The sequence below is a fragment of the Stigmatopora nigra genome, unplaced genomic scaffold (genome assembly GCF_051989575.1).
Source record: "Stigmatopora nigra isolate UIUO_SnigA unplaced genomic scaffold, RoL_Snig_1.1 HiC_scaffold_25, whole genome shotgun sequence".
Taxonomy (NCBI): domain Eukaryota; kingdom Metazoa; phylum Chordata; class Actinopteri; order Syngnathiformes; family Syngnathidae; genus Stigmatopora; species Stigmatopora nigra.
The window spans coordinates 755,230-769,252 of NW_027551604.1; the positions used below are offsets into that span (position 1 = coordinate 755,230).

At 38.4% G+C, this 14,023-nt stretch overlaps 1 protein-coding gene across 1 annotated transcript in view; it reads left to right on the forward strand.

The window, feature by feature from the left end:
* Positions 1-220: 220 nt before the first annotated feature.
* Positions 221-14,023, forward strand: part of LOC144192257 (uncharacterized) — a 45,876-nt gene continuing 32,073 nt past the window's right edge. Inside the window, exon 1 of the mRNA XM_077711367.1 lies at positions 221-626. Coding sequence (XP_077567493.1) covers positions 351-626 — 276 coding nt within the window. The 5' untranslated portion in view covers positions 221-350. The remainder of the gene's footprint in view (positions 627-14,023) is intronic.

Below are 14,023 nucleotides of genomic sequence, written 5' to 3' on the forward strand. Positions count from 1 at the left end.
AATTCATATTCTTTTGTGAGCTACCTGGGGTCGTTGTTTTTTTATTTAATTTTTAAGTAACATGAATTTTATTTGTATACTCTTTTATTTTGAAGGCGTCTTTTAAAAAAAACTTCCGCATTTCAACCGGAAATTTGATCCGGCACACCTGGGCTAATGAGCCTCCATCGGAACTAACGGAAGATGTAGGTTAGGTCCACCCCCCTAGTGACGTCAAACCCCGCCCACCTCGTGTCAGCTCGCGGAGGCTTTCGAAGTTGGCAAACTTTTATCTTTTTTCCGCGTGTAGAATTTCCAAAGTACGCGTGCCGAATGCTCCGCGTTTTCGTACATCGAACCCGGACGGAAAGATGGAAACGCACACAAAAAAAGACGCTACGATCTTCCAGGATCTCCAGCGGGGAAACGCTCAGATCATACCCGGTGAGGAAGCCTCTCAGGCCGGCCTTGAGCCGCAGCTGGTCCCGCTGATTGATGATCCGGAGGATAAACGGCTGTCATGGGCTCAACGAGCTCGAACCTTGGAACTGGACGTTGTGGAGCAGCCTGACCATCCATTTTGGAAACTCCGCCAGTGTTTGCTCAAATTGGACACGATTGCACGCCAGCTTTTGGACTTTTACCAGGTAGGATCACTTTAAAATTTCCATTCATATACTGCAATGATGGGGAAAGATATGACGTCGTTTTTTCCTCTTGGTTTTAACGCTATAAAAAGTTGCATTTGTTTGTTTAAAAATGAGTATGACAACTAAAATAGAAGTCAGCTATGGTTTTATTAAATGCAATACTGTGGTTTATATATTTTTATTTATATATTTTGAGTTATTCCCTTTATTTATGAATTTAAAGGCGTTCAAACTTTGCTAAATACAAGAAATAACCCCCAAGTTATTGATAAAACACCTTATTTTCCCTTTCAAGTGCTAAATATGCTTCTTCCAGATATATTTTCATATTAGCCTTACATAAGAGTAAATAAAATTTGACATATAATAGCAAGCCTGCTTCAGCCACTCTTAATATTTATATTTAATTCAAGAAATTTGAAGATGAAGTCCTTAAGAAAAGACTTTTTATAGTGTAATATTGATTTCAAACAGTATTTTCATGGCAATAATGACGTCAAATTGTATGCAAATGTCATATTTTCCTTATTTTAAGGTAAGTGCTATTTAACAAACGTTCCTTGCTCACTTGAATGTTTTTTTTTTAGATTATGATGTGATATTATGAAACCCACTTTGCTATCGTTGAGTTTCTTTTTGGGCTAAATGACACACCCCCTTTTTGATTTTTTTTAAAACCATTTTTTTAGGCTTCCCATTTCTCCTTTCCTGCCTGAAACAATAAAAACTCCTTAAATTAACGATGATTCCGCCAACATTAACATTGTGTTCCCAAACCAAGCTAGTTTTTGACTGTAAAAACCTCAAAATTCTCGAATAATTCCTGATGTCAGCATCATTATTAGCCAAAAATGAGCCACGCGCTCTACAATAACTACAAAAAAAACACGTCTATGAAATAGGAGGTTAAACATGCTAATTTTAAGAAGGGAATTATCATTTGGCTATCATCTTACATATATATGTTCATTCACATGAATGTGTTCATTCTTATCTACTGTCCCTTTAAAAAAATCTAAGTCAACTTTGCCTTTAAACAATAGCATGTACATGCTAAAGTTAGCATGTGTTCATTCGCATGAATGTGTTCATTCTTAGGTACTGTCCCTTTAAAAACAATCCAAGTCAAATTTGCCTATCAACAATAGCATGTACATGCTAAAGTTAGCTTAAATAAAAGCGTGAGTTTGTTGAAATGGAGTGGAAATATAAAATTGTGCACTGGGCCGCTTCTTTTCACGCTTGAACAGTCGACTTGTCAATTCCCAGAAAATGATAAATAGAGCGGAACTTGTACGTAATCATTTCCAGACACTGAAAAAAAAAATAAAGTAGGAAACAAAACGACCAAATTGTGACAACGGATTGTTGGCGACTTTAATTATAAAACTTTTGGTTTTAACGTGGCATTTAAAGATGAAGGGATTCAACAATTTGAAAGAGTTTAGTTGGTAGTTGCTTTAAAACCGTGAAACAAATGAGATAATTTACATATAAAGTACACTTATACTTATTAATTTTCAAGTTATTACATTTCCAGTAGATTCTCTGTAATTTATGGATACTTGTTGGTTGGATTTGGGTTTAATTCCTATTCCTGTTACTGTTCCTGTACTGTCTTTCCATTCTTATGTGTTGTAATATTGTCCTCTGACCACTAGATGGCAGAAAAGCCACATAGTGACTCAGTTATAACCAGTAGTAATAGCAGTAATTGCAAATAGGATCATACAAATACTACTTAACACGTATTTGCAACAAATTTGGGTATTTTTGTATCAAATCCTTATATTTTCTCGGTGTTTTTGGGGTGTTTTAATTTAATTGGCTTATTATTATTTGTATATTTCGGATTAAAGAAAACCAACATTTTCCATAAAGCTGTAAATGAGGCAGAACTGTTTATTTTTTTATTTATTTTCCGTCAAAACAACATATAAATTTATTGTAATGCAAAAAAAGTGGCATATAAATCCACCAAATCTAACACGTTAATAACTGCTTCATCATAAAGCCGATCAGGAGAATTATACCGACGTATGATGACAAATTTAATGAGATTTCTACACGTATAAAAATGTAATAAAGAAGCTGTGAGCCAGTTAATAAACCTTGAATGGATTTTTTTTTTGCTCATATATCCAACAATAAAATGCCAAGCTTAGTCGTAACAGTTTTATTTGGTTTTCTCGTGTTTTTCTTTTCTTTCTTTGCCTTTTCTTTTTCTTTTTTTATAGTCGACAACTAGTCTTTTCTTGGAAGAAGCAATTTTAAAAACATGGATACTTCCTCCGGGCCTTGTTAAGTACAAAATGTGGTGCTCAGCATCCTTCTCGCTTGAGTTTGATCATCTTCGAGTCCGTTAGGAAAGATTTACAAGCAAACATTGTATACTTTCATCTTTATGGAAGATACATATTTGCGTTTTTTTTCTCTCTTCCTCTTTCTGCTGCTGTTATGAAAGTTGGACTCAATCCTGCTGACTAAATCAATATTTATGTGTTCTAATAAACTTTAAAATATCACAACACTAAGATAAGTCATAAAAATATATAATTTTAATGAGTATGTGTTCGTTTTAGACTCCAAAAAGCGTTTGCATTGGACTTATAAGTGGGTAAGGCTGAGTATGGGCCCTCGTGTGGTCATAGTGTGGTATTACAAGTCCGAATATGTTTAAATGTCTTGATTCTGTTGTTATTTGGCGACTGTGACTTGTATAATTGTGGTATTTGGAACAATAGTGTATTCTGGGTAGAGATGAAGTATGTTTTTTTGTTGTTTTTTAAACAGTTTTAAAAAAAAAGAATAGTCTATTAAATATTGTATGGTGCTTCTTATGAGAAAAATCGTAAAATTCAACAATTTTTAAGGCAATTTTAAGGGTATGGGTTAAATATGGAGGTGGCTAATATGCGGGAAGATATGATATATGATAGCGATTTTGAAAAATTGCACCACCTGGACCATTTTAGATATCATATTTTGATATTTTTTTATAAATGGATTAAAGGACTGGATTAAAAGCCCTGAATATTCAATATTTTATAGATCTAAAATAATGTTTATTTTAGCTTTTTAAATATATCTTTTGGATTTTCCAAAATGATTTTTGAACTAAAAACAAAGAAAAAATGGATTAAAATCCCTAAATATTCAGATTTTTTATAGATATAAACAGTTTATTTTAGCTATTTTTATATATTTTTAGATTTTCCAAAATGATTTTTGGACTAAAAACACAGAAAAAAATGTTTAAAATCCCTGAATATTCAGTTTTTTTATAGATCTAAAGCACAGTTTATTTGAGCTTTTTTATATATACATTTTTTGATTTTCCAAAATGATATTTGAACTAAAAACACAGAAAAAATGGATAAAAAATGACAATTATTGATTTAAAAGGAGGTAAATCAGGAAATATAATATACATCTATACTCTTCATTTGAATTTGATCCTAAAATACAAAGTCGAAACTCATCATTTACTTTCCTGGACCACACAAAATGATGCGGCGGGCCGCATTTGGCCCCCGGGCCACCATTTTGACACCCCATATTCCAATTTCATCCCCTAATACAGCAAATATCATCAAAATGAGAGTGGATGGATTGAATTAAGACATAAATGAATAGCTCCCCTGAATGGAGACACAATTTGGACCGTTGTTGAGGAAACAATGATTTTTTTTTTTGGGCCGCTGAAAAAGCTTTTTCCGGCGCAATGGAGCCCCCGGGAACCGCCCCGGGAGAACCCCAAGACAAATTTGCTTCCCTCCCATTAGTCTGCGGCAGCTGTTGATTAACTTTCAATAGACTCTCGCGCCTCGGTTTCCTCCTCTCAGCTTCCCTAATGAATGGCGGCGGCCATGATTTGGCGGCCATTGTCTTCTCTCATCTGTACAAATGGCCGCTGAGTAGCGAGCGGCTGCACGGCGAAATCAATAGCACTCGACGATTGGACACTCGCGGCTTACAGATGAGAACAATTAGAGAGCGTTTAGCGGGGAAAGTCTGCGGGTTAGCGGGCAGGCGGCTAAAAGACAACAAAGAATATGAACTACGAGGCTCTTTTTAAGTGTATTTTGGGCCTTGTATGTGCGTACATATTGCAAAATGGCTGAGTTTATTGTTAGCGCCGCTGCCTGTGAGTAGTAGTGTACAGATTTTAGCATACAGTTAGCCTAGCATGCCTTTTTTTGGTGTATCTTTGGCCTCGTACATGCGTACATTTTGTAAAGTGGCTGAGTTTAATGTTAGCGCCGCAGCCTGTGAGTAGTAGTGTACAGATTTTAGCATACAGTTAGCCTAGCATGCATTTTTTGGTGTATCTTTGGCCTCGTACATGCGTACATTTTGTAAAGTGGCTGAGTTTAATGTTAGCGCTGCAGCCTGTGATTAGTAGTGTACAGATTTTAGCGTACTGTTAGCCTAGCATGCATTTTTTTGGTGTATTTTTGGCCTGGTACGTGCGTACATATTGTAAATTGGCTGATACAATACCCACTAAACAATCGAAAAATACAGGATTCAAATTGCGAGATTAGTCAGTGTTTGGTTTGTCTCTGGAAATCCTCCTTGATGGCAAGAATAAGCGACCATTCCTCAAACTCCAGACTTTCATCATGGAGATATTCCATTATTTAATGGTCTGTGTTAGCGAGCTAGCTAGCTTTTTAAAGCAAAGACAATCGCGATTTAATATTTTGGTTGCCTACACGTACAATTTAAATTCTGTGTTAGGTTTGTCCCTGGAAATCCTCCATAACGGCAAGAATAAGCGACCATTCCTCCCAACTTTCAACATGGAGTCATTTCATCATTTACCAGTCTCTGTGTTAGCAAGCTAGCTAGCTTTTTGAGGACAAGCCAATCACAATTCAACATTTTGGTTGCCTACATGCAGAATTTTGATTCAGTCTTTGGTTTGTCTCTTGAAATCTTCAAGACAGCAAGAATAAGCGACCATTCCTCCCACCTTTCAACATGGACTCATTCCATCATTTACCAGTCTCTCTGTGTTAGCGCGCTAGCTAGCTTTTGCAGTACAAGGATAACGCCATTCATCATTTTGGTGGCGCACTTGCAGAATTTTGATTGGTCCCCGTCCCCCTCCCCACCGTGTATCTGTTTACCCGGTCATATTTCCGTCTTCTCCATTTTAAAGCAGCGATATTTCAAAGATGCCTCCATCTTGGTACCCCCGCGCCTGTTTGTATACAACAGAAGGCCATGAATCACACCCGCATTTGCGCCGTGCATAATGTACCCCGTGTTTGGATGCGGAAACGCGGGGGATCTTATGCATTATACAAGACGCTCCGTCATGGATGCCGCCACGACAGCTGATAATAAAGCAGCTTTCTATTAACGCCGGCCGGCATTAGCCCGGGACGGGCGGCCATAAATCAAACCAAAATAGCATCTTTAGTTTCCATTCTTTTGGATTACTTCCAGTATGTTCTAATTGTGTGTTCTTTTGGGCCCAGATTGACTTTAAAAATGTGACAGATGGGCGGGGTCAGCACAAGATAGGATACATATAAAAAAGTGCATCCGTTAAGAGTACATATGAAACATAAACAGAAAAAAAGGGACTAAAGTATTAACAACTTGTTGATGCCCCCAACAAATGGGGTGCTCGGAGGTTTTGGTCGCCGGACGTTTGGTCGCCGGACGTTTGGTCGCCGGTCTTTTGGTCGCCGGTCAAATGGTGATAGAGTTTATCTGTTTATTATCCGAGTACTGTTTAATATCTGAGTACTGTTTAATATCTGAGTACTGTTTAATATCTGAGTACTGTTTAATATCTGAGTACTGGTTAATATCCGAGTACTGGTTAACATCTGAGTACTGTTTAATATCTGAGTACTGTTTAATATCTGAGTACTGTTTAATATCGAAGTACTGTTTAATATCTGAGTACTGTTTAATATTGGAGTACTGTTGAAACCAGCTCTCAAAATCATATGAGAGAGTTTAATATCTAAGAGAAAGAGTTTAATATCTGAGTACTGTTTAATATTGGAGTACTGTTGAAACCAGCTCTCAAAATCATATGAAAGTTTAATATCTAAGAGAAAGAGTTTAATATCTGAGTACTGTTTAATATCTGAGTACTTTTTAATATCTGAGTACTTTTTAATATCTGAGTACTGTTTAATATCTGAGTACTGTTTAATATCTGAGTACTGTTTAATATCTGAGTACTGTTTAATATCTGAGTACTGTTTAATATCTGAGTACTGTTTAATATCGGAGTACTGTTTAATATCTGAGTACTGTTTAATATCTGAGTACTGTTTAATATCTGAGTACTGTTTAATATCTGTGTACTGTTTCATATCTAAGTACTGTTTCATATCTAAGTACTGTTTAGTGTTTAAGTACTGTTGAAACCAGCTCTCAAAATTATATTCATGAGAGAGAAAGTTTAATATCTTAGTACTGTGTAATATCGACCAAACGCCCGGCGACCAAACGTCCGTTCACGCCAAATGGCTACAAAAAGTGAAAACCCCAAAAAATATTTCCTGGAAATCTATATTTTTTTTCTAAATTAGCCGCGACGACAGCTGACACCGGGGGGACCAGGGGGTCTCTCCGGGGGCCTCCCGAAGTCGAGGCACGTGACGAGGCCGGTCGGCCAAGAGTTGGCGATGGCGTCCTCCTCACCCGGCGCCTTGGGTCTCCGGGGTGGCTTTTAATCGCCACAAATGGGCGGCGATAACAACGGGCCGTATTTCACGCTCCGTCCGATAGTTACGACCTGCTGCGGCTTTTACGACAAGATGTCAGGTTCCTGGCATAATTGGCTCTTCTGTGTGGCTTTTACGAGTCTGTTTACTCTGTGTAGAGCACTCGTCCAACGGGACGCTCTCCTCGGGGCCTGTCGGGGGTCTTGGTGGGCTCTCGGATGGCGCCGTGTGTGTGTGTGTGTGGGGGGGGGGGGGGGGGGGATCGGGCGGTGGTGGTCCTGCTTGCTGGAAATGGGCAACAAAAATAACTAAAATTAAGATTACCGTATTTTCACGACTATAAGGCGCACCCCCAATGAATGACAATTTTTCCATATATAAGGCGCACTGTATTACAAAGCGCACTGTATTATAAGGCGCACTGTATTATAAGGCGCACTGTATTATAAGGCGCATTTTGGAGAAAATTAAGTGCGCCCCATAGTGGTGAAAATACGGTATTTGCTATTGACTTCCAGGTATGAAGTACTCACTCACTACTTTACAGTCACCTCTAGAGCCAGCCATTGTTGATGTTTTGGATTTTTTTGTATCAAATCTTGCAGTGGGGGAGGAGCTATATGATGGAAGATGTTGTAAACTAAGATGGCGTCTGCATATTTAACAATATTGTTTCAGTTCAGGTGTTTGTGTTTTTTTTAATATCCGACAGTGGTGGTTTTTCGTTTTCCGTTTTCTGTTTTTTCCATATATAAGGCGCACTGGATTATAAGGCGCACTGTCTATTTTAGAGAAAATTTAAGACTTTTAAGTGCGCCTTATAGTCCTGAAAATACGGTACTCTTAATTTCACTGGGAAAATGATGCATTTTATTAATTTCTCTACACAAAATGTCATAACAAAATCATGCCAAAAGTAGAAACTGTGTTTATTGCCATGTTTATTGCGCCAACCTTCCAGAAAATGAATGATATCATTCATAAAAAAACTGGATTCTGCTTGGATTTATGGTTTTATATTTGACCTTTATCATGTTGTTTTGGAGGCGCTGGTGTTCATAAGTTTGGGGGAGACGTTATTACAGGAAGCCGCCAGACGTGGCCTTATAGGAAGTTTCCTCACCTAATCGCACGGGTGCAGACGTCGCTTTGTTGCCGAAAGGTTAACGGACACTCCGGAGGGCCGCTGGGGAATCTCTAACCAAACCCCCCCCCCCCTCCCCTGATTTATTTTTATCTTTGTTGAGGAGAGAAATGAGCCTTTTATAGGGTTTATGGTGTCATGTTTTCTCGGACGGAACTTCTTCGTCAGCTATGATTTTTTTAGTGGTTGTATCTGATTTTTTACTTTGGATTATTTTGTGTAGAGTAGAGAGTGTCAAAGTGGCGGCCCGGGGGCCAAATCTGGTACGCGGAATCATTTTGTGGGGCCCGGGAAAGTCAATTATGAGTGCCGACTTTCTGTTTTCGGATCTAATTAAAATGAAGAGGATAGATGTATATTAAATTTCCAGATTTTTCCCCTTTTACTTCAATAATTGTCATTTTTTAATCAACTTTTTCAGTTTTTATATTAAATGTTCTAATTTCCCACCTTTTAAATTTTTTAATCGATTTTTTTCTGTTTTTAGTTCAAAAATCATTATGGAAAATCAAAAAATATATAAAAAAAATCTATTAAAAACTGAATATTCAGAGATGTTAATCAATTTATTAAAAAAAATCTGAATATTATATCTAAAATTGTTAAATTTCCTGATTTTCCCCCTTTTAAATCAATCATTATCATTTTTTAATCATTTTTTTCTGTTTTTTGTTCAAAAATCATTTTGTAAAATCTAAAAAATATATTTAAAAAAGCCAAAATAAACATTGTTTTAAATCTATAAAAAAAACTGAATATTCAGGGCTTTTAATCCAGTCTTTTTAATCCATTTATAAAGAAAAAAAATCGAAATATTCAATCTAAAATAGTCCATCCCACATGAAATCAAGTTGACTGTTAATTCAGCCCTGTCTGGAACCGTGTAGAATGTTCTGTGGGGTTTAAATCGGGGGATATGAGAGGTGATGTTAAATATACTGCCTGCTCTTATTTAAAAAAAATCTTCAAAATTTAAAGTTTTCAAATGTGTTTGGGTTGTGGAGTGATAAGAGCATATATTTGTGTTTTTTTGCATGTGATTGAAGAATGTCGTCATCGTGTAATGGCGGACGGCGGCTATTCTCGTGGCTGTGGGGCCGCTGGGAACCATTAAGGGGCCATTTTTTTTGTAATTATTTATTATTTCTTTTTATGACATAGTGGATTATGGATGCTTTGTGCACGCGGCCTGATCTGAGGTCATAAACGTGGGCCCAGTCAGCAAACTCCACTCGTTATGAGACATTTAAATGTAATTATTTATTGATAACTCTTGTGATGTATTGCTGGGGCCGTGCGGCGACCTTTCGGTCGATGGCGTGGCCCCTTGTAGGCCATATCTGATGCCTCTTTTGTCATCTGATTTTATCCTCCGGACAGATTACGGTACTGTCACAGTACAGTACATTGTTGTCGTGGTAGTAGGAAATTATTATAGTAGAAGTCATTGTAGTAGTAGTTGTTGTGGTACATTGTAGTTTTAGTACATTGTAGTTGCAGTACACTGTCGCAGTAGTTGCAGTACATTGTAGTAGTAGTCATTGTAGCAGTCGCTGTAGTACATTGTTGTATGAGTAGTTGGAGTAGTAATAGTTGGCGTAGTAGTAGTAGTTGTAGTAGTTTGAGTAGATTGAGTAGTAGTAGTTGAAGTAGTAGTTCGAGTAGTTCAAATAGTAGTAGAAGTAGTAGTGAGAGTAGGAGTAGTAGTGAGAGTAGGAGTAGTAGTGAGAGTAGGAGTAGCAGTGAGAGTAGGAGTTTCAGTGAGAGTAGGAGTAGCAGTGAGAGTAGGAGTATCAGTGAGAGTAGGTGTAGTAGTGGTAGTTAAAGTAGTAGTAGTAGTACCGGTAGTGGTAGTTAAAGTAGTAGTAGTAGTATTGGTAGTGGTTGTTAAAGTAGTAGTAGTAGTAGTAGTACCGGTAGTGGTTGTTAAAGTAGTAGTAGTAGTAGTACCGGTAGTGGTTGTTAAAGTAGTAGTAGTAGTAGTAGTACCGGTAGTGGTTGTTAAAGTAGTAGTAGTAGTAGTAGTACCGGTAGTGGTTGTTAAAGTAGTAGTAGTAGTAGTAGTAGTACCGGTAGTGGTTGTTAAAGTAGTAGTAGTAGTAGTACCGGTAGTGGTTGTTAAAGTAGTAGTAGTAGTTGTACCGGTAGTGGTTGTTAAAGTAGTAGTGGTAGTACCGGTAGTGGTAGTGGTGCTAGTTGGAGTAATAGTAGTAGTAGTAGAAGTAGTGGTGGTATTTGGCGTAGTAATAGTGTTCGTAGTGGTAGTTGGAGTTACAGTAGTAGTAGTAGTTGCTTTAGTAGTAGTCATTGTAGCAGTTGTTGTCGTACATTGTTGTTGTAGTAGCAGTAGTAGTTGCATTAATAGTAGTACAATGCACTGAGGTCGCGGGGGGTGCTGGAACCTATCCAAGCTAACTGCGGGCACCATGTGGGGGACACCTTGAATCAGACGCCAGCCAATTACAGAGCTCGTGGAGAAAATGGACAACCCTGGAATCGAACGCACGACCCTAGAACCGTCAAGCCGCTGAGCTAACCACTCAGAACCTAGTTATTGAATGTATTTCAATATGCAAATAGCTTAAACCTCTTGACACGTTATAGCAAAGAGATCGAAATGGCATCTTTAATTGATAAAGCATTTTGGAGAGAAAAAAAATCCTCACTTATTTGACAAGTGTTAGCAGCACATTAGCCATAAATAGTGGCTTTCATGGGCCACGTAAAGTTTTATTGGCCTTGTGATGAGAGACTTTGCCAATGAAAGTCTGCCGCTTCTTCCGCATTGGCCCGACGTCGGGATACTAAAGCCGTTGAACCGACACGCTTTATGAAAGACATTTTTGCTCACTTAAGCTTTTATTAGGTTATAGTAAGCCGTCGTTTAGGACTTTAGCCTTAGGATTCTCGGTTTTTACAAAAACTATCTTTTGTTACTTTAATTTTTTTCCCTGACAATTCAAGTACTGTAACAAAATGACTTAAAAATGACTATGAAGTACGTGTCGATACGACGGTACGCGAAGGAAACGTCATGGAACGGAAAGCGTAATTTACATTCCGCCGACTAAGTTGATTATAAAATAGACGAGGTGGAAAGTCAAGACATAATTAACATGATCATTGAGGGAATGGTTAATTAATTGACTTTTCTGCGTCTCGGATTAATGAAATAGGAAGTCAGTTGAGGTCGCTGGGGTTTCTTTCCTTGCTTTTTTACCAGTAAGTATTTGGGTGCGTAATGGTTAGAAATGTTATTAAAAGTTCACAACTTTTGTAAATCTGTATGATTTTTATGAAAGTGATTACAAGTGAGGTGCTATGGTGAGGGAGGACTTAGTTGGTGTTGCCTCTGGCTTATATTTGTAGTAGTAGTAGTAGGGGGAGTTGGAGTAGTTGTAGTAGTAGTAGTAGGGGGAGTTGGAGTAGTAGTAGTAGTAGTGCTTGTAGGAGGAGGAGAAGTAGGAGTTGGAATAGTATTAGTAGTGGGACTAGTAGTAGGAGGATGAGTCGGAGTCGTAGTGCACATTGTAGTAGTAGTACATTGTAGTAGTCATTTTGGTAGTACTCAATAGAGTAGTAGTACATTGTAGTAGCCATTGGAGTAGTAGTAGCAGTAGTGGTCATTGTACTTGTAGTAGCAGTAGTGGTCATTGTACTTGTAGTAGCAGTAGTGGTCATTGTACTTGTAGTGGCAGTAGTAGTCATTGGAGTAGTAGTACATTGGAGTAGTCATTGGAGTAGTAGTACATTGGAGTAGTCATTGGAGTAGTAGTAGTTGTAGTCATTGGAGTAGTAGTTGTAGTACATTGGAGTAGTCATTGGAGTAGTAGTTGTAGTCATTGGAGTAGTAGTTGTAGTACATTGGAGTAGTAGTAGTATTAGTAGTAGTGGTAGTCATTGGAGTAGTGGTAGTCATTGAAGTAGTGGTAGCATTACGTTGTAGTACATTGTAGTAGTAGTCATTGTAGTAGTAGTTGTAGTAAATTGTAGTAGTAGTTGTAGTAAATTGTAGTAGTCATTGTAATAGTAGTTGTAGTAAATTGTAGTAGTTGTTGTAGTAAATTGTAGTAGTCGTTGTAGTAGTAGTTGTAGTGAATTGTAGAAGTCGTTGTGGTAGTAGTAGTACATTGTAGTAGTGGTAGTCATTGGAGTGGTGTGAAATGTTGCTAGCGGCTTGTGTGAAATTGTCCAAGCTCGTGTTGTTCCTGAAGAAGATTGAGGCGGTGCGCTTACTATTTCATGCGGCTGTGACAGGATCCGCCATTTCTAGCTCAGCGCTTTCTCCGCCCGCCAAGGTGAAAGAGGCAATCAAATCAATCACACAGATATTTATCTCTCAAAGAAAAGCCGGGGACAGAAAAAAAAAGAAGGGCCGCACTACGCCGAGATAGACGGCGGTGATATTTTTCACCGACAAAAGCATTTTGAGCAATACATTACCCCAACCGTTCGTTCCTTCGCTGTCATTAACGACGACAGGGATATTTGGACCGGCGTTCCCGTCGTAGATTGGAGGGCGGTTCGCTTCATTACGGGTGAGCCCGGAGTGATTGGCCCGCCCGGGTAGATAAAAAGAGGGTGGCAAGTACCACGCTTGACGGATGAGTCTTTCCCAGGGAATAGAGTCATTGCAACGGGTTGTCATTACTGGGAAAACCCTTTAAAGTCTACCGGGTGTACATAGTGTGTTTTTTTTTAAATGGATTGGTGGGGAGGGCGGTTAGGGTAAATTTTGATTTGTTCAGTTTTCTGAAAAGCTTATCTTCACAAGAGTTGTGGAGGGTGCCAGAGCCTATCCCTGTTGGAACAGGTTGTCAACACTGGGAAAACCCTGAAATTTTACCAAGTGTACATAGTTTTTTTTGAAAATGGATAGATGGGCAGGGTGGTTAGGGTACATTTTGTTTTGTTCATTTTTCTGAACCGCTTATCCTCACAAGAGTTGTGGAGGGTGCCAGAGCCGAAACCTGTTGGAACAGGTTGTCAACACTGGGAAAACCCTTAAAGTCTACCGGTTGTACATAGTGTGATTTTTTAAAAATTGATTGATGGGGAGGTCAGTTAGGGTAAATTTTGATTCGTTTAGTTTTCTGAATCGCTTATCCTCAAGAGTTGCGGGGGTGCCGGAGTCTATCCCGGCTGACTGTTGGAGTGGGTTGTAATTTCTGGTAAAACACAAAGTCCCCTTAGTGTACATCAAGTGTGTTTGTTAAAAATGGACAGATGGGCAGGGTGTTTAGGATAAATATCGATTCGTTCATTTTTCTGAACTGTTTTACTCAAGAGTTGTGGAGGTGCCGGAGCCTATCCCAGCTGACTTTTGGTGACTGTTGGATCGGGTTGTCATTACTTGGTAAACCCTTAAAGTCCACTGGGTGTACATAGTGTATTTTTTTTTTGAAAAAAACAGTGAGGACTCACCTGAGATTGAACCCAGAACCCCAGAACTGCGAGACCGACCTACTAACCACTCATCCACCCGGGCTAAATTTCAAACGACTATTTACATGAGTTTATTATGACAATTTAACAAAGAATTCAATAACACT